A 23,869-nucleotide genomic window follows, 5' to 3' on the forward strand; every position below is an offset into this window, starting at 1 on the left:
CATATAAAATCAAATTCCAATAGAAAACATGTTCAATTTGGTCTTGTTTGACTGTGAACATCCCAAAGGAATTATGTTGTTATTTTATTGTTATTAATTTATTATTACATTATTTCTGATATTGCTTTGTTTTTCAACATAAAATCTATTTTAACAAAATATTTAGTAAACATTTGGACAGAAATAGTATATTTTACTATAGTGCTAAAATAAACAAAACGCATGTTGGATTACATAAGAAATAACAAAATGGAAGTGGGGGGAAAGTCGGAATGTAAAAAGAACCATTAAAATGTTAATAATTCAACTGGTAGCTATGCCAACACATGCTATGGGTTTGATCGCTTTTTGTACCAATACACATAAATTAATGTAAAACATACACGGTAGGTGCACGAGATCTATTCCATGCAGTTAATACAAGAAGACTGTCACCCCGCTTGGCAGGAGGTCTGAATGACTACAATGATTTATTGGTTGAAGACAAGCAAAACCTAAGATGAAAAACACGCGGATAATGGGTGCAACCACTCACACAAAAGACCCCTTGCTGTTAACAGCACCCCCATCTTCCTTTAAATGAGCCCCCACGACCCCCCTTTCTCTAGTCGAGGTGCATTATGGGGAAAGTCGTTGCCATTCGACCTCTGCAGGGCCTGCGCGGACGCAGCTAGAACCCTGAAATTCATTATGCGTTTAAAAGCTTTATTTATTTCCGCATAACCTACATACTCTCACCAGGAGGCCAAAGCGCAAAAACGACAACCAGACATTTCATTTTGACCCGTAACATAGAATCGTTAAATAAATCGAAATTAGTAGGTAGGAATATTAGTAAGGAAGTGGTAGATTATATATATATATATATATAAAGAAAAATGTCCGGAGATAGAAGCCGCAGGTCGCTTGCGTTCCGAGGAGGTGGATTAGCCGTAACCGGCTCCAGTGGTGTCGGTGGTGGCAACAGTAACAGCTGTGAGGCCCAGGCCTGTCAAGACCGACATTTGAACGGGAACAGGCCAGATCAAGAGGAGGAGAGAGACCTAGGAGCAAAAAGACCATCGCAAGGGAGAATGGAAGGTGGGGGGTCTATCAGCGATAGCACAGAACCAGAGGCTGAGGAGGAAGAGGACCCGGAAGGGGGCAATTGGGCAGCGGGGAACGGAGAGAATCGTGTGGGTTGTGTGGCAGTAACTGTCGGAAAAGACGAGTCCAGGGAAAGGAGTAGCTGGACAGCAGGTAACGGCCTGAACAGCGAAGACGGCACTGGCTTGGGCAGTGGTGGCACGGGATCTGAGGACGACCGAAGCAAAGCGGGGAGCGGGGGAGACGGGGAGCAGGAAACGGGTGCTGCCAGGAAATCTTGGGTAGAAATGAAACCGCAGACGCTGCTCCAGAAACATTCGTTATTCCAAGCTTCATGGCTACAAGAGTTTCCATGGCTAAACTTTTCCCAAGAGACGGGACTTATGTCTTGCTCCTGGTGTCATAACATTGCCACTAAAAACAACGACGAACTGGTCAGAGGCAGTCGAAATTACAAGAGGGCCTTGCTTCTGAGACATCACCTGTCTTCGGAGCACGGGAGAAATGACCCGACCAAGCAGGTAAAGTGTCAACCGCATATTATATTTTTGATTTTGGTTTGATTCTGTAAGTCCGACCATAGTATCTACGAATGTAAATGGTTATACCTAGAGTTACCAAGTTGCTGCCTTTTATAAGTTTGCTAACTACTTAGCTGGCTATATTCTGTTTTACACACAGCTGACTAGTAAGAAACTACTAGCTGGGCTAGTTCCCTGGCAGTTGCATTTCCCCGCGAGAGGCTAGCTAACTGGTTTCCTAGTTAGCTTATGTTAGCCTGCTAGCGTAGTAATACTAATTGTTATTACAAAACTGACGTTAACGTTTGATACAAAACGAATGTTCCCATGTCAATTTAAACCATTACATTTTGCGTCATTAAAATGTGCTTAATTGTGACATTGATTCGATTTTACGTTATTAAAATAGGCTGTACGTTAATAATACTACAGAATCCAATTAGCTAACAGTAGTTAGCTAAACAAATCTGTCTAGTTCGTGCTTGAATGTACATGTAGCCCATGACTTCCATTACATTAGCTTGATATTCCAGTAAAAGTAATGGGAGTCACATTGGTGGCTAGCTAGCTTAGCTTGTTATTTTACATTTTCGTCGCCCCAAGGACAGTACATACTAAGCTAACCACCGTTAACATTTGGCTTCCTATGCTAGAGTAATGTGCTGTGTAACCATTAAACAAACGCCTTTGTTGCCCCCAGCAACTACCTTAGTTGATTGCTAGCTAGAGGTCACACAATAGCAAGGGCTTGACCCTAACAGCCTTTGGGGAACCGCACCCCTGCCTCTCCAACCCCTTCCTCTGTTCTGCTTTGCATGTAATTTTGCCTGCTCACAGTGGATAACAGAATGACCTCTGGCGCATATCTTCCCTCCTCCCCTTTGGGAAGATAAATTAGAGTCATTGTGCTAGATGACTCCCCAAAATCCATAGATGGTGTGTCACAGGCTAGGTTGGACAGGAGAGGTAAATCAAATCCCAGCAGCTTGACAGCTAGCTACCCGTCTGTACCCTCCCTTCCGGCCTCACATGCATTTCTTTCTGTGAATAGGTTACAATAGGTTTGTATGTGTGCGGGCGGTAGGTTGTCATGGCACCATCTGACTGTATCACCCTTTACATTTATGGACCCTAACCCTAGTCTTAGTGCTTATCGTATAATTATATAGCGTGCATTGTCAGAGCACATGTAGGGGAAGACTGAAACCAAATGTGCCACCTTTGAAAGACCATCACCAATCCTGCTTCTTATCAAAGATTGATCAGCCTACTGGGTGAAATTAATAATGGGAAAAGGATCTATGGGTATGGCTGCCAGTAAATAAATTGCATATTTGGATTAGCAGTCGTCATAGTACATGCAGCTCCTTACGAACGGCGTGAAGTGTTCCACTTGTGTTTACCAAAACTGCCCAACAATTGCAAAGCAATTACAGAAATCCTATCCAGCGTTGTTGTTACTTTAGTAATGAGCCTAGGGTTAAAGAGAAGCAAAAACTACACATCCCAGTGACTTCTAGCCTATCACCTCCTATCCTGACTTTGATTCAGGCTGTCAGGAAAATTAAGAGCATGCAGCTATAATTTGACTCTAATTTGTGAGTGAAATGCAAGAGGATTGGATCCCACTTCATGGACCACCACGGTTAGTTCCTTCCGTCCGATACTCACAATCACTAATCAGAATGACTTAAAGTGAAGGGATCCATTTGCTGGGGCACATCACTAATTAGGAAGGAAAGCAGTGGGAGGAGGGATTAGAGACAGTGCTCCCTAGCAACAAGACAACCCTGGCTGGTTGGCAACCGGACCCTAGCTTTGGTTTAGAGGTTTGGGGTGGACAGACCCTAGCTTGGATGTAGAGGTTAGGGGTGGGCAGACCCTAGCTTTGGTTTAGAGGTTTGGGGTGGGCAGACCCTAGCTTGGGATTAGAGGTTACAGGTGGCATAGTGAGGGACAGGATAGGTACTGCCATGCAGCAGTACCTTATTTAATTTCCAAGCATAATGTGATATGCATTAAGATCCAGTATAAATGTTGGGGATTTCTCTGCTTTAATTAAGGTAAATGTTAAATATGTATGTAAAGTATTTTTTCCCTATTGTTATGTTTTCGCTCATATATTGTCCTACTGCTGTTTAATATCAATACTTTGTGAAACTGCATTGTGGCAGCCTGTCATTTCATTCTCCTAATTCCAGACCAAAATGTGTCCCAGCTGCCTGGCTAACTTAACTCTATTAGTATTGCTATAGCAAGGACCCAGACTGGACCTAGCTGTGGCTGATTGTCTGTGGGTCTGGTTTGGACTGTACTGCCCTGGTATTGTGGGTCTCTTTACAGCACAGCCTTCAGCCCTGTGTTGGGGTGGAGTGTATGGTTTCGGTCTAGGAGAGGGCTCCTCCCGTCTTGTCTACAGACACAGACTGCACCCTGTAAAATGGTGTATTGGCTCTTGGGGGGGGGGGGGGGGGGAGAAAAAGAGAGAATTATTCCCAGGAATCCTTCAACCCGACGAGGAGCCCTTTGCATTGTTGAGAGGCCTGGAGCCCCACGGCCCTCCCACACCTTAGGGCCAGACACACTGCCGCATTGTTCCAGAATCTGGGAGACGGCTGTGTCGGGTGAGGGTTGAGTATGGAGTAGGCTGGCCTCAGGGTAGGGATGGGATGGAAGATAGACCCAGGGGGGTGGAGGGTTGTGGCTATATGGGGCGGGTGCATTGAGTAGGGGCAATGGTAAACAAAAACGGACCATGTTCCTCTATGGTCTGTGTTGTTTCTGAGGACAAGGTTATATCACTGTGTGGCTGGAGGTGTCTGTAACGTAGGTAGGGCTGTCATTACCCGCAGGGCTGTTGTTTTGTTATGGTGTTGTGGGATATTTTCCCCAGAATTATGCTGTGACGGTTTTAAGAGGAAGTGTTTTATATTTGTACTCCTCGACAGTGAGAGACGGCCTACATAACATTGTGTAGGATATTTATTATTATTATCATTATTCTTTAAGTCTTAAGGCAAAACATGGATTGCCATTGCAAAGAGATGGCTATGAAAATATATTATGACACATTTGTTTGTCATTTGGAATGGTTTTAAAAGGTCAGCAGATGGCGTAGTAATTTACGATTGCATAATTACAATTAGTCTACAAGACCAGGAACCACACCCCTAACACACAACATTTAACTTTAAATATAAAATGTCCAAATTACCCATAACCAGTTAATTGTAAATGCAAATAATGTTTTTGATTTGAACACATTGATATCTGTACTGCCAATCCACATTTCAGTGTCAGTGAAACAGTCAGTGAAACTGAAGATATTACTTTCACATATGGAAATGTATTTGAGCAGTAATCTTGAGAGAACATTGTACATTAGGTAATCTTCCAAGATATCAATCTTATTTTTTTTTAAAAGGTATGTTTATACAAAATGTTGCTTTATTATCCGTCACTTCCCCAACCATTATACACTCACCTGAAGGATTATTAGGAACACCTGTTCAATTTCTCATTAATGCAATTATCTAATCAACCAATCACATGGCAGTAGCTTCAATGCATTTAGGGGTGTGGTCCTGGTCAAGACAATCTCCTGAACTTTTGAGCGTGGCATGGTTGTTGGTGCCAGACGGGCCCGTCTGAGTATTTCACAATCTGCTCTGTTACTGGGATTTTCACGCACAACCATTTCTAGGGTTTACAAAGAATGGTGGGAAAAGGGAAAAACATCCAGTATGTGGCAGTCCTGTGGGCGAAAATGCCTTGTTGATGCAAGAGGTCAGAGGAGAATGGGCCGACTAATTCAAGCTGATAGAAGAGCAACTTTGACTGAAATAACCACTCGTTATTTCAGTCAAGGTATGCAGCAAAGCATTTTTGAAGCCACAACATGCACAACCTTGAGGCGGATGGGCTTAAACAGCAGAAGACCCCACCGGGTACCACTCATCTCCACTACAAATAGGAAAAAGAGGCTACAATTTGCACGAGCTCACCAAAATTGGACAGTTGAAGACTGGATGAATATTGCCTGGTCTGATGAGTCTCGATTTCTGTTGAGACATTCAGATGGTAGAGTCAGAATTTGGCGTAAACAGAATGAGAACATGGATCCATCATGCCTTGTTACCACTGTGCAGGCTGGTGGTGGTGGTGTAATGGTGTGGGGGATGTTTTCCTGGCACACTTTAGGCCCCTTAGTGCCAATTGGGCATCGTTTAAATGCCACAGCTTACCTGAGCATGGTTTCTGACCATGTCCATCCCTTTATGACCACCATGTACCCATCCTCTGATGGCTACTTCCAGCTGGATAATGCACCATGTCACAAAGCTCAAATCATTTCAAATTGGTTTCTTGAATATGACAATGAGTTTACTGTACTGAAATGGCCCCGACAGTCACCAGATCTCAACCCAATAGAGCATCTTTGGGATGTGGTGGAACGGGAGCTTCGTGCCCTCCATCAACTGCAAGATGCTATCCTATCAATATGGGCCAACATTTCTAAAGAATGCTTTCAGCACCTTGTTGAATCAATGCCATGTAGAATTAAGGCAGTTCTGAAGGCGAAAGGGGGTCAAACACAGTATTAGTATGGTGTTCCTAATAATCCTTTAGGTGAGTGTAGATGTTATGCTAAAAAAGTAAACGGGCAGTTAGTCAAAAATTAATAATGTAGTTACACTACAGGCTGGTTTCACAGACACAGATCGAGCCTAGCCTAGGACAAAAAAATCAAGTTCAGTAGAAAACTCCACTGAGTTTGTTGTTTTAGTCCTAGACTAGGCTTAATCTGTGTCTGTGAAACCAGCCCTAGTAGTTTCAAAAGATAAATCTATATAAGGTCCATGAGGTACGAAAACTGAGGAGCTCAGCTTGGAAATTATTAAATACAGTTTTGGACGCTGAGGTTGACTTTAGCATGGAATTGCTCTAAATAAATGTGCAGTCATCATTGTAATAACTCAACAGAAGTAGCCTAAGCATACATAGATGGAATTGAATTTTAGGTTATAAACGACTTTGTCAACGACCCTGGCCAGTTCTCTAGACAATACTTTCCACCGTAGCATCTCGCAGCTTGGCTCAGTGAAAACCGCCACGTCACAGTGGAGGTTGATACTGTCACCATGACATTCTGTCTTGGACTCGGCCAGCCAGAGCAGTGTGGGAGCCCTGCTGATCTAGAAGCATCTGGTCTCCAGCAGCACCAACACAGTAACACGTGGCACATCTGGAGAAAGGATGAACCGAGCTGGACTTGGACCAGGAGAGAGGAGGGTCTCGTGGCGTGGCGTGGCTTGCCATTCCTCACACAGCCTGTTTTAGTGTGGCAGGCGTGGACCCAAAGCAGTCTGAGTTATTGGGTCAATTAACTGACTCTGTGCCAGGGTGTCTCCTCGTTAATAATGGGCATGGGTGTACCAGTGGTTATACCTGTGTTCCTCTTCATAGGTTGTTGTCCCTCCACTTCTTAAAACTGCTGAGTAATAATTGACAATATATGTCCATGACCGATCATATGTTGTTTTTTCATGGCTCTCTTGTCCCTCTGCGGCAGACATTTTGAAGAATATGAACATTGTCTTGAAATAACTTTTTTTTTTGTGCATGCTGTGCCTTGAAATGCATTCAGACCTTTCACTTTCTCCACATGTTGTTGTAATATAGACTTGATTTATAATTAATTAAATATAATCAAATCCATGGAAAATGGAAAAACTGAAAGATCTCTTACATACAGCCATTCAATTACTTTTCTTAATGTATATATTATATTTTTCATTTTGTATTTAATATTTCTGTGTTTTTTTTTTTAATTATTGATATAACTGGGTTCAACTGCAAAAGATACCTAGGTCCGCTTTATTTCCCTGTATAAATAAAGGTAAAAAATGTGAACAAGCAAATTCACCCTTGGAAAGTTGTTTTTATTTTTGCGTATTGGAACACATGGACATTTCCGCTAAATTCATTCCATAAATCAGGCCTTATGGTAGAGTGGCCAGATGGCAGCCTATCCTGAGTAAAAGGCATATGACATGCCACCTGAAGGACTCTTGACAACATGATGAAAAATATTCTCTCGTCAAATGAGACCAAAATCGCAATAGGCCTGAATGCCAAGTGCTACGTCTTAAAACAAGGTACCACTTATCACCTGCATAATACCATCCCTATGTTGAAGCATGGTGGTGGGAGCGCCATGCTGTGGCGATGCTTTTAGGTGACAGGGACTGGGAGACTGGTCAGGATTGAGGAAAAGATCAATGGAACAAAATACAGAGATTCAGAGCACAAATCTTTCGGCATGACCGCAACCTGACGCACACAGCTAAAACCATGCTGGAGTTGCTTTGGGATGAGTCTGTTAATGTCTTCGCATTGGTCCAGCCAAAGAACTGGCCCAGCCCCAGACTAAACATCTGTGGGTAGACCTGAACATTGCAGTTCACTCACGTTCTCCATCCAATCTGACAGAGTTTGAGATGATGTACAAGGAAAAATGGGAGAAACTGCCCAATTCATCACGTGTACAAAGCTGATAGAGAGATACCTAATTAGACTCAAAGGTTGTTGTCAAAGGCACTTCTACAGCATACTGAGTAAAGGGTCTAAATACTTGGGTACATGAGCCATTTCATTATTTAATTTTTTCTAGAAGCATGATTTTGTTTTGTCATTATGGAGTAATGTGTGTAGATTTATAGCAAACATAATAAATGTAATCAATTATTAATTAAGAAAATTAAAAAAACAAAATGTGTAGAAAGTGAAGTAGTCAGAATAGTTTTCGAGGGCACTGTCTACTGTAGAATCTAATGTTCTTAAGAATTGTGATGGATAATGTTGTATTGAGAGATCTCTGGCAATTCCCTGCTCTAATCCCCATTAATATGACGTGTTGACTGTCAGTTACCAGGGAGCCCGTGAACATTACAGGGTTAAAGATGGTAATTACTCCTCTTTTTCAAACCAGGAAGTAGTCCCGTCTCTGTGATTTTCTGTCGGGTAATCCGCCTGCCCTTCCTCCTCCCTAATGTACACATCAGTCAAGGTGTCACGGCCACGCCTCTTCAAATACTCCCCACCCTGTTAGGGGACAAAATGAGGTGACTGACTCTGACATCCAGTCAGTTGGGTGGTGGTGTGTACGCGGATGATTTATTGTGGGACGGGTGATGGCGGAGTCGTCCTGCCGCTTCTATCCTTCCTGTTATATCTTATTCAGGGATTAGCCCCTCTTAGAGAGAGAGAGAGTTAGAGGGAGGGGGAGAGAGAGAGAGAGAGAGAGAGAGAGGGAGACAGAGAGAGTGTATGAGAGGCACACGCACGCACACAGTGTCAGGTCAGGCCAGGCCTTTATGGTTAAGTGGGAGAGGAGGCAGAGGAGCCAGGCTTTAGCTGCTGTGTGTAATAAGAGTGTGTTAGTGTAGGGCCACACAAAGACCCCAGTGAGGCACAAAGCCGCACTGAACAATGAGTCTGAAGGAGAGGAGAGGGCCTGGTATTGTGAGGGGTAAATGGGGTGCCCTGCCCCCCCTCCCCTCAGTCACTCCCTCTCTCCACTTCCCTCTAGCCCTGGCCCTTCCTAGCATTAGCTAGCATTAAGAGAAAGCGTGCCGCTCCTGATAATGTCCCCCATCCTGCCTGCTCGGACAAGGGCTTCCAGTCAGTTGGAGTAGGGGGGTGGGGACCTGGGAGGGCTGGAAAATGGATTTAATCTGAATTACTTGAGCTGAAAACCCAGCTGTGGGAGTGGAGTGGAGTGGATGGGAGGGGTGAGGGGGGGCTCCAGCAATGTAAATTACTCAGGATTAGGACATCTGCTATGAAATTCCAAAACCGGGCTGAAATGTATGCAAGCAGTGTGTTAGTGTAATGTTCCCAGTTCAGTCGGTGCTGTGCACTCCCCCTCATGATGGACTTCTTGGATGCGTCAGTCCCGACTGGCAGGGATGGCAGACGTCTCCTTTACGGCCCCTAATTAAATGCTTACACCACAGAAAGAGACGGACAGGAGAAAAGCATGCTGGGTAGAGAATGGCAGGCTCCACGTGGGTAATTCGCTGTAACGTTGGGATAAACGCCCCCCCCCCCCCCCCCCCCCCCCCCAGAGTATTTGTCTACTTTGTTGTAGTGGTGTTTTTTCCCCCCTAGGTTCCCACCAGGTTAAGCAACCCCACACCTCCGCCACCCTGTTCCTCCACTTCCCCTATCTCAGCTCCCCTATTATGGAGCCAGTCAGACCAGTTTCTCCCCTGCCAGGTGCACCCCTGTCCCTGCCACTGCCCTTTGTGTGTCCCTAGACATTAATCCAGCTCTTGTGTGTGTGTGTGTGTGTGTGTGTGTGTGTGTGTGTGTGTTCTTTTCCAGGAGCTGGAGCGGCCAGGTTGTGAAGACTCCCCTCAGGGGACCGACATGGAGACTGAGGATTACTACAGGAGCAACAAGCCCAACCAGGACTCCTACTGCTACCAGCTGCTACAGGAGCTCAACAGGCAGCGCAAGGGAGGTGTGCTCTGTGACGTCAACATTGTGGTGAGCGGGGAGGTGTTCAGAGCGCACAAGAACATCCTCGTAGCCGGGAGCCGCTACTTCAAGACCCTCTACTGCCTGACCAAGAGCGAGAACTACTCGTCCTCCTCATCCTCGTCGTGTGACCAGACGCCGGCGGTCACCGTGACCCACCTGGACGTGGCGGCCGTGGCGGGGTTCTCCGTCATCCTGGACTTCCTGTACAGCGGCAACCTCCTGCTCAACAGTCAGAATGCCATCGAGGTGATGTCCGTGGCCTCCTACCTCCAGATGACCGAGGTGGTGGGGTCTTGTCGGGCGTTCATCAAGGACGCCCTCAACATCAGCATCAAGCAGGAGGCCCCGGACTCCGTGGTCGTGGACTACAACAAGAGGAGGACGGTTGCCAAAGATGGACGCGGAGAGGCGGGCCCTGACGGTAGTACCAACAAGAAGTCCGGGAGTAACTTCTGGGCTACCAGCATCCTGTCCAAGCTGTCCATAAAAGCCAGTGGTCACGTGAAGGACGGGGACCAGGCGGGGACGGGCAGCGTGAAGGAGGAGCCCAGTGACGTGGAGGTGTCTGCTGGGGAGGGCTGTGCCCTGGGGAGCTCTGGCTGGGGCTGTGAGAACTCGTCCGAGTCGGCTGAGAACGAGCCTCCCATCGCCCCGGGACCGGTGTTCGTCTGGAACGAGCCGGCGCCCGGGGCGGCAGCTGGCGCAGCGGTGGCGGTGAAGAGGGAGGCTCAGCGGGCCGAGCCGGGGAGCGGGCGCAGGAAAAAGCAGACCACCAGGCGGTTCGTCTACAACATCCCGCCAGAGCCTGAGGAAGGGTTTGACCAGGGGATGTTCCTCCAGCCGTCAGCGTCCTATCCCAGGGATGACTTCTCCTTCCTGTCAGAGAACGCAGGTACAGAACGTCACCTCGCCCTGCCCTCAACAGTTCAGTAGGAAGCCAGCAGTGTTGGGCTGTACAAATGACCCAGTACGGCTGCTTGGGAAAATTAATTAGTTACCCTGCTAGTTCTATTGCTTTAACTTTCCATTTCAAAATGTTGCTCATTCTTACTTGTAAACAATGTCAATCTGACAGTTCTGGTTGACAGCCCCCCCCTCCCCTGACACTCTGACTGAATGCTTAACTTAGATACCTCGCAAATGTTTTCCTACTGGCTGGTGGCCTTCATTGCCTGTCGTCGATGGTAAGCAGTCTGAAAGAAGAGCATTTTGTCGTGGATTAGGGTGGTCTTGACCAACGAACAAAGGGAATCCCTGAGCGGAAAAAGTGTCCTTGAGTCAGACCGCTAACCAATATTACTCCTGTAAGTGGCTCTGGATGACAAATGTAACTGCAGCTCCAAGCTTGTTTCCCTCTCCCTCAGTTACAGTCCATCTTCCCAGGCCATTAACATTAGGTAGGCCTATCGTCCTCTTCGGCAGTAGTGTTCTGTTTTCTAAACAAAAAGAGCCTGTTTCCATATAGAAGTTACCCTGCAAGCATAAACAGGAAGTTGATCAAATGAACCATATCTGGCAACAGATTAAAACCAGGGTCTGGGTCTGGGGATTTTTGAATTGCGCAAATAGAAGGTGTGGCAATTATCGGTAATTTTTGTGGATCAGTTGCTGTAAGAGGAAGGGAATTCTACAAGTAGTGCAATGGGTGCAGTACCCAGTGACTGTCATGGTGTTACTCACGTCTGCCAGTCCTCTTGCATGAGTTAACATTTGTCCTTACAGCGTTACTTGGTGACGCGTATACAATGCAACTGAGTTGAAGTCATTTTGGCCAGAGACAACGCAGAGACTAGTATCTGCTTGATACGTGGCCAGTACGCTGGCACAATAGTGTCACCACGCCGCTGGTCAAAACGTTTAGAGGTCAGAGGTCAGGCCGGTCCACGGTCATGGAGAGAGGACAATAGCCTTCTCTTGCTAGCTGACTGCCCTATCGCTCTGCTGGACATGGCACCCTGGTAGTTCAGGTCAGTCTCTCTCTCTCTCCCTGTCCCTCTCTCTCTCTCCCTGTTCCTCTCTCGTGCTTTCAGGCGATGGATGGCAAAGAGGCTGACTAGAGAGAGACACAGCCCAGAGCAGACCTGGGTTCAAAAATGTTCGGAAATAAATAAGTGCTTTGTCTGTGCTTGGTTGCGCTTTCATGGAATATTCCCCGGAGTGCTAAACCCACCCATCTGGAACTGCAGGCAGGCTTGAGGAAACGTCAGTGTTTGAAAGATATCGAATAGCGTTTGAAGTGTTTACCCCAGGTCTCATCCAGAGTGGAGGCCCTCTCCCGTCACTAGCTATATTTCTTTTTAATTAGCAGCTAGCCTGGTGTGAGTATCGTTTGGTTGGCAAGTGTTCCCTTTTTAAGCCGGTCCAGTCCCCTCAGCCCGTGCCCCATACCATAGACACCCTGGGTAATCTCTAAGTCTGTGAGCTTGTCAGAGCCCCGCGCCAGCTCTGCTCCCTTTAAGCACAGCGCTGTATGGAATGATATCACGTATTAAGTGGTGTGGTTTGCCGGGGGGGGTGGGGTGGGGGGTTCACTGCTAATGCAGGGTAATGAAGTAAAGCCAGAGAAACATTCTTCCCTCAGGCTCCTGTTTGCACTACCCTAACACTCCTAGCTCGTGGTCCTCGGGGGGCTCCGGCGTTGCAGTGGCGTGTATGTATGTATGTACGTACGTGAGTGCGCCTACGCTCATCATTAATGCAGCAGCACGATTCCCTAATTTGGCGCTCCGACGTCTCCCTCTGTCTCCCTCTCCTCAGCCCATCTATATGTATTAGTCATGCTCCAGTTTTCCAGAATTCCTGGAGACCAATCCCTTGTAGAGGGTTACTAAACCCTAGTAGTTGGGCGGCTGTGAGGAGATGCTGCCGTTCAGCGGGGCTGGCCACTGGAGCAGTCTGGGTTGTGTTCATTGGGGCACGATGTTTGGGAACATTATCGCTACGCAGAAACGCGTAAACATGAGCGTTCGCTATTTTGATGGCCAAGTGTCAGTGTGTTTGTTTCTGCCTGAGTTTGGAGGTGAATAAACTCTGGAGGTGAACCAGAGGAGCGTCCCTCTCGCCACCCCCAACCCCTGCTTTACCGTTGCATGGCGGCTCAATCCATAGCTATAAATTCTTGGTTCTTGTCCAAACAAGGGTGTTGGATTGTTTGAAAGAGCCGGCTGCCTGGTTGCTGCCTCTTTAAACACACCCACACTATAAATAACCGCCCGCTCCCCCAATCCCTCGGAGGTGCAAAGCTGTCAGGGTTGCCCCTCCCTCCCTCCCTCCCTAATCCCCCCTAATGCACTGGGCATGTCCTCACCATTCCAATATTGACCCAGGCAGGCCGTCAAAAGCAGGGAGGATAGAGAATGGGACTGGAGAACCAGGTACTTAACAATAGGCTCTGAAGGCCCGGCCCAGACCTAGGGCCAATTAAGCTGGTTTAGTGTAAGAAGATCCACAGTGAGAGCTCCATCCTGCCCGTCTGCCCAGTGGGAGCGCCTGCTGGCTAAAGGAAGTCTTCTACATACAGCAATAGACCAGCTGACCCGCCGATTGACATGCAGGGAGGCAGAAAGACAGAGGGCCACTAAGACAAGCCGACAAAACAAAAGGTGACCTAAAAAAAAAGAAGGGTCTCCAAAAAGAGATGCTCGTTTACGTTTTTGACTTTTAAAACACTTCTGCTACGATGCGCCCTGCTGAACACGACCACTGGGGCATGTCCATTGGGATGGGCTCGCTAGGCGAGATTGTGGGCCGTTGGGTCTTTATGTACGTAAGGTAGTGTCCCTCCCCCGCCCACAAAGCTTCAGTCCCTTTTATCACCTTATCATCTTTCTCTCCTCTCAACTCCACTGAACTCCTCTCCCCACTCCTCTCCCCACTCCTCTCCCTCTCCTCGCAGAGCTGGCCAACCAGATCCAGTACAGTCTTCTACAAGACTCCCAGCAAGGAGAGTCTTGGGAGAACGGTAAGAGATGTGCTCTCCTTGTACAAAGCCGCATGTAAACACCTGTTAAACTGCGTAGAAGTTCAGTTCAGACCTGAGTGCTTATTGATCAGAGTTTACTAAACACATGCTAATCCCAGATGTTTGCAAACCGCATGCCGTGATACCAAATTCGCCGGATGGTTGATGTGATGACAACAAATTACTGAAATATTTCTAATTGAAGAATCTCTGGATCGGAGCTAAATTACAGTGATCTTCAATGTTGAGTATATTGGCACTGTAACCAGTTGAACACAACACAGCACAGGTGACCTGCTTTTCCTCAGCCTATTGGCAGCCTGGGCTGCCTGACTACGCCTTTGTTTTGGACGTCTAGTCTCAAACAGAGACAAAGGCTCAATCCTACCGTTCATCTGTCTGCGCTGTGGCACGTGACCCTACTCTGGGCCCGGCCAAATCAATACGCTGGCTCTAGTCTGCACATCTGTAGGCCTCCCCTGGCTCCTTTACTGGTCAGCGGGGGATGTTAGGATTCTACTGCACATTTCTAGCCTTAGATTTATTGCACAGCTTTCTTCAGTTTTATTTTAGTCGCTTACTGTTATTTACTAATATTTTACTAATATTTGCACACTTGAACCTCAGCCATGTTGAAATCTTGGGAAGTGTGTTAGCTGCAGCTGAGGCACTTCTTTTTTTTGAAACATTTCTTAGACATTCTATCCTTGCCGAAATAGAAACGTTTTGTCTCTGTGGATTAATGGTGACACAATTATGTTAAGGGAATCACATTCATGGAATTTAGTTAGGCCCTCCTGGCCGTAGTGTTGCCATGGGAATCGGAACACAACTAGTATTTAACTTGAGTTGAGTGTTTTTCCTTCCCTTAAACACCCGGGTAAATATAATGTCCTCACAGGGGGGCCCCCACCCTAAACACGGGGGACCCCCCTCTGTTGGGAAGTGATGAACAAAGGGGCTCCACCATTAGACATTGGGCTGTATCTACGGACTGCCCCAGATTCCACACTTCATTGTGGGTAAAATGTGTGTGCGAGTAAGTGATTAGAAAGCAACCCCGTGACTGATAACCTGTCTGTGTTTCCCCTCAGGCGAGTCGTCCGACACAGCCCTGAATAAGCTCAAGTGTCCCCACTGCAACTACATAGCCAAGCATCGGAGAACACTAAAGAGGCACCTCATTATCCACTCTGGCGTGCGCTCCTTCAGCTGTGACATCTGCGGCAAGCTGTTCACCCGCAGAGAACACGTTAAGAGACATTCCCTGGTAAGACCCTCCGCTCTTCAATTGAAACGGCCCCTCCTTGCTGTTCAACAATATAGAGCCGGTCCAGAGACGTTCCCTGATGTGGGCCTTAAATGAGCGCTCCTCCTCCACATCCTCAACGTCCCCCAGATAACTGACCATCTCCCTGGGTACTCACATTCCCGGGCTAGTACCAAGCACCTCCCCTGCCTCTAAACACCAATCACCATGTCTTCTCCTCTAAACACACATCACCATGTCTTCTCCTCTAAACACACATCACCATGTCTTCTCCTCTAAACACACATCTCCATTGATTTTCCCACTTATAAACATCATCCCACAGATATCCTCCCTCAGTCTTTATACCCCTGCACTCCCACTCTATCACTGCCACAACAAAAAAATAACTTACTGCCGAATTAGGTTCTGAATTATCCTGTCGTACCCAAAATACAAGCCTGGTTTATTCCAATGTTTGAAACTCTGTTTACCTACATAGACAAAAGGATGATTTTATGAAAAGGATGTATTTTATAAAACTTAATGTATTTTCACCCAATGTTGGATATTTGTGATATCCAATTTGCGATAATTGTCCTGCCTCATCCCAACAACTCCAAAGTAGATTTGAGAGAGTCGAAGGTCAAGAATTGTCCATCTGACACACATCTCGCTAACCTGATCGGCTTCATATCACAATGCTTAATTATCCAGGATGTTTACACTGGCGCTCGAGTGCTAGAGGTGAATGCATTCTCTGGCCAACCACCACAATTTAGTTTGTAGGTGCCTGACCTATCACCAGGATTCGCTAGATTTGATTGCTGGATGAGCTCTGTTTATTCACTTTGACAGGATAAGATCCACTTGAACTAGTACGTAGCAGGTTTGGTTCAGAGCATTGGTTGATATGGTTCAGACGACACTGCACTTTCTCATGTTCTGGTTTGACAGAGCTTGTTAAGCTACTAATCTAACTTTAAGGAATACCCCTCTGGTTGTATTCTGAGGCAGTGAGTTAGACCAATTAATAATTACCACTTGGGGGGAGGGGTCCCATAACATGATAATGTTATGGATAGTCGTTCCATTCCATTTATAACTCTGCATTGGAAAGTGTTTAAATGTCTCCATGCCTCATCTGTTTACTAAAACATAGATGGGTTGATTTCCTTGTCATTGGTTCAATTAACAATTCCATATTGAAAGTATGTTTTCTAGCTTTTGTGTTTCTGACAGTTCCAGAAGTCTTTGTTATGCAGTTTCTGATTTCTGAAAGGACATGAACACAGTGTTAAACCTAGTCCCTCCCCTTCACCATACAGGTGCACAAGAAGGACAAAAAGTACAAATGCATGGTGTGTAAGAAGATCTTCATGCTGGCGGCCAGCGTGGGGATCCGGCACGGCTCACGGCGCTACGGTGTGTGTGTGGATTGTGCTGACTCCCACCAGGCCACGCAGGGCCTGGAGTCCCTGGAGGGTTTTGTCCGTGAAGATGATGACTTTGAGGGGGAGGAGCCTGACGAGGACATGGCTGAGGAGGGGGAGGAGCCTAACGATAATGACCAATCCAACTGGGAGGAGGGCGACACAGGTGTCGCTCCCGAGGACGACTAGCTCAGATCGAATCAAATGAAAAAATTAACGATTTATAAATAAAAAAAGCTGGTAAACAATCAACAACTCCAAAGTGCTATCAAACCTTGAGGTTAGTTACAATGGTTTTAGTGTATGAGACACAGAAAGAAGCTTTGGTAGAGGGACTAAGATATGTGCTTTGTGTCAGACTCTGGGTCTACTGCTCATTAGAGAAAGAGATAACAAATTTAATATTAAAATCAGGTTTATGGTGATGTATTTTTATTTTATTTTGGGGTGGGGGGATGGGGGTGGTGTACATTGTTGTTTAAGTTACGATAGGCCAATCATCTTAAAATTGTTTAATTATTTAATTTATGAAAGAGAAGTTATGAGCTTATTAATGATATAATTTTTTCTGTTGTTTTGTTGTAAATTGCTATCAGAGAAGTTCACTTTTGCATTTTGACCCTATTTTCTGTCAGATTTGAAAGTGTGCAGGTAGGTGCGACTTTGAGAAGAAAGTATGTTTAAAAAAATTGAAATGCATTATTTGCAGACAGGAAGATTTTATGTTTAGATGGCCTGAAAATTATTATAATTTTTTTTTATTATTATCTTTTCCCTGCACAAATCTTGGAACCAAAAAATCTGTTTTGTGACTCTAATTTATCACAGCCATATTTATGTGTTTAATTTAAGTGGGCTGTGCTGTTGTGCCAAGCAGAACGCACACCAAGATTTTGCAGGAAACAAAAAACTACTGAAAAATGCTGAAAAAAGTAAAGCTGAGAAAAAGACAAAAAAAAAATTAGAAAAATAGAAGCGAAAGTATAAGGGGAAATGTTATTTGCTAGCTTTATACGAATCACAGCACCACACAGTAACACTTTATAAAGCATTTTGACATTCACTTAAAGCTTGAATTTTGCCAAATGACGGAAACGTTTGGTGCTGTAATGCTTATGTCGCGAAATACTGGACCTACAGCTGTATATGATGTTTATAATCATAAAGCTTAAACTGACTCAGTTATATATATATATAAATATATATATATATATATATATAATATTAATCAGCTATCTATAGAACACTGTTGTGCTACGGCGCCTATCAGGTATGCTTTGCCATTGTCTTTTTTTATTTAATGCACACACACTCACATACCATTTTGTAGAACTACCGGCAGTACTTGTAAAAATGACTTAAGGACCTAAGTTGAGAAGCTACCTTTATATACAGTATGTGGTTTATATTAGGTACTGATTATATATAGCTATATACTTTCAATCACTTGAACGTTGGGTGTAAGAGGGTGTTTTAAGAGTGCAGATGGATCATAATATGTGATGTAAGTCCAAACGATAAACTCCATTTTAAAATGTTATTACATTTTTACAATCAGTTTTTTTTTATTTAATTTGATATAATTCTTTTTATTTTTGTCTGCCAGGTAGGAACACTTTGTTCAATATAAAGTGAAGCTCTGTGGCGCATCATAGACATGCACTTACTTTTTTTGCATTAATGAAAATCATTTATTTTCAATGTCTTTTCTTGCTTCCCCAAAGCGGGTCTGAATGGAACTATATGAAAACTGTCTTTTCTCTTCCATGCGGAAACCTTTTTTTTTTTTTTACGATTTGTTATTTAATAATATTATATTGACTCAAATGCAATCAAGACTGTTAATTTCTGTCTATTTGTCCAACCAAATTGTTGTTAATGAATTCTTGTTGAGATAATGAGAAAGCCAGGTAAACGCTGTAGTGTGTAGATCCTTGCTTGTGTATGTAATTGTCAGATTTAAATGTTTTTATTCACACACAAAAATAATCATTCACTTTACCCTAGATGCATATATTGTTTTATTTGTCCTTTATAAAGATGTATTTACGTTTCCTTTTTTATTTTATTTCATTAAGCACATATTTGATAAATGTATGTTGTTTGCAGGTTAAAACCTAGGAGCAGCAGTATCTGTTCATATGCAGTGGATATATTGAAGTGCTATAATGATACAGAGAAGTTTTATCTCCCATAACTCGAAATGCAAATGTATTTTAAAGAAAGCTCCTAGAATGATCCTCATCCATGTTCGTAAAATATAATTTACCTTCAAATCACTGTGGGAAGGATTATATATATATATGAGAATATATGAGAAAATATATATATATATATGAAAAAAATATATTATTTAAGTAGTTGATTTTACTTAATAGAACACAGTCAGCTGCAGTTAGCTTGTTCAAAACCTTGGCCTGGCTTTGTGTCATGTCCTACTTTGTTTGCGTTCAGACAAGCACCAAAAGAAAGTTAAACAGGGAGGTGCTACGCTTTCTGTACTTGTCCAATAAAATAAGAATGTGTTTTTTTTCCCATTGCTTAATGTATTGCTACGGTGTGCCCTAATGAACATTACCCTAACCTTCCACTCTATTTGTTCACACCTGTGCTCGTCCATCAAACCAAACCCTGTTTCTTGTTTTTATACCATAATTTGACTCATTTACTGTACAGCAGATAAACTCAAGATGATGTATTGCTTTAGATTTGTTTATGCTGTAGTTTAATGGACAAAACAAACAAAACACTACTAGAGAAACAGGTTTTTTTCTGGCTGTATTTTTTTTAAAGCTCTTTTCAAAGGTGTATTTTTCAACTCTTTTCAAACTACAGTGATGCAAAACCAATGGGTCTTTCTAGGCTCTACCCCCAACATTAAACAAGTCAGGTTACTCTTTTTACGTTTTTCAAGGTTTTCAAAATGAATACATTCTCCTTTTTTCTGTTCCAATTGTACTACTACTGTTCCTCTATAATACATTTTCGAAATAAAACTTTGATATTACTTAAACTTGATCTCGGTTTCATTTCTTTACAGATGTTATATCTCTTTCTAGTCTTCTCCACCTAGATGAAACTTGGGCCTCTGATGAAAATAAATATATTTCAAGGAACTCTGTTGTGTAGATGTAGTTTCACAATGTTTTAGTGCAGGTTGTCCAGTTATGTGAAGTTCTCTTGCTGTCTCCTGGCTACTGGCAAAATTAAGTACTGGTGTTTGAATTTCAGCTTACTCAACTTCACTATTCATTCCAATATGAAGCAGCAAAATCAACAAGCGAGATCTTTGATAACCTCTTGTGCATGGCTATAACCTCTTACCCTATGAGGTCCAGAGCCGGCTGGTTTTCTGTTCTACCTCAATTGCACGCACCTGGTGTCCCAGGGTTAAATATGTCCCTGATTAGAGGGTTGCAATAAAGAAATGGTGTGGAATCTGGCTTCGTGGTCCAGATTTGAATACCACTGCTAGTTAATATGCCTTGGAAATATGTATGTTAGTACACTACTATTTCAAGTGTTTCATTCTGTGCTGTTTCATGCTGTATCCTAGGATGGCCCAGCTGTCTAAGCTGATACCTACGGTTCCGTGGGTTCAAATCCGACCCAGCTCCTCCAACAAAACCATCTCCTCCATCTTTCGCCATGCTCTTGACAAACAAATCATAACATGCCTGAAATACAACATTAACATTTTGAAAACCAAATAAAATAATGCCTTTGCATGGGGATGGCTGGTGATCAAATCTGGTGGGCCTTGGACTTCTTTGACTCGTTTCTGGAATTGTATCGAAACAGGCCAAGAAGACAACATTGGAAATCCCACTGACTTCAAGGAGACATCTCTGATTGACTGCCACCCTGTGGAAATGAGCTGAATTACAGCAACAGCAGTTCACATTCAAGGCAACTTTCTCCTTAAAGCACACTCGCAATACTAAGTATCACTTCTGGTTGATCAGCTTATAAAATATATTTTGTAAGCCGGCATTTTACGATGCGCCTTTGTATGCACCCCAAATCATTCAAGGTTAATGAATGTTGTGAAACACTGTTGTTCTGCTAATGCATTCAGTATATTGCAGTAAATAAGGGAAATGTTCTGATATTACATATAAAAGGGAAGGAACATATTGGGAACTTTCTCAAAATGTCCAGGTTTTCCAGAAATCCTGGTTGCTGGTTTCAGAATGTACAGCTTTTTCCGACCTGATTTTGTTAATTATTAATCTGGGATTTTTGGGAATGTTACGGAGACTCTAGTCAATATACTCTGATTGTAGTAGTTAAGAAAATGTAAGCTCCCTATATTTTAAATGTATTTTTCCGCAAAAGAGAAAATCTGGTATTTAAGTGTGCAGCCCTGTCATCCATTAAGAAACAATACTGCCATCTAGAGGCTGGGTTGGAAGAAACATCTTTCTTATCCCCACCACAAGATAGCAGCACTTCCCTTCGTATTCTGCAAGACAAAGCACGTAGATGGAGAGGGCGAACTACAGCTCATTGGTTACTGTAAGTCAACAAATCTCTAGCACAGTCTTTTCAGCATTGATTACAGCCATACAGTAGATACAGGTCTTCAGGGTGTGTATTTCAACATTGACACTGAACAGCATTCAGTGTCAATGTTGTGGATAGAGAAACACTGGCATGCTATGATTTTATTGTACTGTTGTTTAACCAGACTGGGGGAAATGGTACAGGGTCAAGGAGGAACAATAAGGGTTAACCATTTTGGAAAGTGACAGAACGACAAAGCTTTCACCTTGGGAGTTATGGAATAAGAACCAGGGACCTTTCAGTCCATACTCAAATGACATAAACCCCACACCTTGCAAACACCACACCTTGAAAACACCACACCTTGAAAACACAACACCTTGAAAACACTACACCTTAAAAACACAACACCTTGCAAACACCACACCTTGAAAACACTACACATTAAAAACACTACACCTTAAAAACACCACACCTTGAAAACACAACACCTTAAAAACACTACACCTTAAAAACACCACACCTTGAAAACTCTACACCTTAAAAACACTACACCTTAAAAACACCACACCTTAAAACACAACACCTTAAAAACACAACACCTTGAAGACACCACACCTTGAAAACACAACACCTTAAAAACACTACACCTTGAAAACACTACACATTGAAAACACCACACCTTGAAAACACTACACCTTAAAAACACTACACCTTGAAAACACTACACCTTGAAAACACTACACCTTGAAAACACCACACCTTGAAAACACTACACCTTGAAAACACCACACCTTGAAAACACTACACCTTAAAAACACTACACCCTGAAAACACTACACCTTGAAAACACAACACCTTGAAAACACCACACCTTGAAAACACCACGCCTTGAAAACATCACACCTTGTAAGCACGACACCATGTGTGGGGTACACCCACACACACACCAACTCACACGCATGCACACACACTTACAGACACACACACCTACCCACACACACACGCATGACCACACACGCACATACACGCATGCATCCACACACACACACGTACACACAGGCGCGCACGCACACACACACACACACACGCACGCACATACACGCACGCACGCACCCACACACACACGCATGCATTCATGCACACAAACACTCATCAAACAGTTAGCAGCCCACAGCCACACACTGGCCCATTCTTCGGTGTGTGTGAGAATGGCGGGGGAGTCTGTCCGGGCTCTTTGTGTGGGTGTCTGTCAGCGGTGTTGTCCAAGGCAACCCCATTGTGACCCACCACTGTTCCTTATTGACATAAGACCCTCTCTCAGCGTGTTCCCAGGCTCCGACCCACCGCCCCGGCGGTGAGCGTGGACAGGGTTGCGCGCGCGTGTCTGTGTGTGCGTGCATCTGCACGTGAACGGCTGAAACCGAAACTGGAACCTGAGGCCACGGTGGGAGTTTGTTTTCTATCTCTTCAACACATTGTCTGGTGGCTTTCGGCCGGGCCCTCGTATTTCAATCTAAACTGGGGGGGTGGGGGGGGGGTTACATTAAAGGGACACAGGTGATCATGTGGTCACAGCTGCAGTTACTGACAGCCCCCGGACACACACACACACACACACACTCTCTCCCTCGCTGACGCTCTGCCCCACCACCCAGAGAGCAGATATCTTAATGGGGACACCTACGTTGACTGCCCTTAAGAAATCATACCTTTACTAATCCTAAATCCTACCATAAACCTTAGGCTAAACTTAACCTCAGTGTCAACAACCCAACGATTATGTGTAATCTTAATGTAGCCCTTGTGCCTAACCCAAAACTTACCTGGATATGTCTAACCCGAACCCCAACCCTAAACCCAGTTGCAACTTATGCCGTAAACTTAACCTTTTAAGACAAAAAATATCCTATTAAAAAACGGGGATAGGAAAATGTCCCTGTTCGTTAGCTTTTTCTGATGTCCTCACAGTTTTGGATAAATTAGATGAGTGAGGAGAACCATCTACCTGGAAGAGCCTCCTGGTTTTCCCACAGTAACGAGTCAGTGTCCAGTTTACAGGACTAAGACAGTCTGGATACACATCCAGCATAGTGGCTGGAACTGTGCTGGACGAGGACACCGTGAAAAGAACATGTCCAAGTCGGCACAGCAATGTTTGAGCTGGCCCTATTGTATGAATCAGACTTATGTGCTCCTCAAGGGGGACAAAAAGAAAATCTCAGTTCTGCTCCAGTCAACATTTTTCTTTTTAATGAATACCACTGCCCCGTTTAAATCTCAGCCCCGGTCAACGGTGACTTTTGAAACTGCTCTGACGTTTTACATGAACGCCTGCACATCTGTCACTTAGGCAGAGGGGAGGACCAATGGTGAATGCCACCAGAGAATGAGAGAGCGTGCAAGAGAGACGAAAGTAGGAAGACAGTGAAAAAAGAAAAAAAAAGGCTGTGAAAGGAATCTCTATATGGTTGGAACGTTTTGTCCATTAGTGGAGCAGTGGTCCATGGGAAATGGCGGTTGATGAACAGAAAACAGGGGTTTTGTTGGGCTTGGTGCATCCGGC

The 23,869-nt window shown here is 44.4% G+C and overlaps 1 protein-coding gene across 1 annotated transcript; it reads left to right on the forward strand.

Annotated features, from left to right (window-relative positions):
• The first annotated feature begins 617 nt into the window (after positions 1-617).
• On the forward strand, positions 618-19,815 carry zbtb10 (zinc finger and BTB domain containing 10). The gene is made up of 5 exons (XM_010873385.5): positions 618-1,607; positions 9,996-11,046; positions 14,050-14,115; positions 15,210-15,385; positions 16,693-19,815. Exons 1-5 carry the CDS (start codon positions 879-881, stop codon positions 16,984-16,986), a joined length of 2,316 nt encoding a protein of 771 aa, XP_010871687.1. The 5' UTR covers positions 618-878; the 3' UTR covers positions 16,987-19,815.
• The last annotated feature ends 4,054 nt before the right edge of the window (positions 19,816-23,869 follow it).

This window comes from Esox lucius, chromosome 10 (genome assembly GCF_011004845.1).
Source record: "Esox lucius isolate fEsoLuc1 chromosome 10, fEsoLuc1.pri, whole genome shotgun sequence".
Classification (NCBI taxonomy): domain Eukaryota; kingdom Metazoa; phylum Chordata; class Actinopteri; order Esociformes; family Esocidae; genus Esox; species Esox lucius.

Coding starts and splice junctions, on each gene's coding strand:
- zbtb10 (XM_010873385.5), top strand. CDS start 879: ATGTCCGGAGATAGAAGCCGCAGGTCGCTTGCGTTCCGAGGAGGTGGA. Junction 1,608..9,995: donor GAAATGACCCGACCAAGCAG/GTAAAGTGTCAA, acceptor GTTCTTTTCCAG/GAGCTGGAGCGGCCAGGTTG. Junction 11,047..14,049: donor CTTCCTGTCAGAGAACGCAG/GTACAGAACGTC, acceptor CTCTCCTCGCAG/AGCTGGCCAACCAGATCCAG.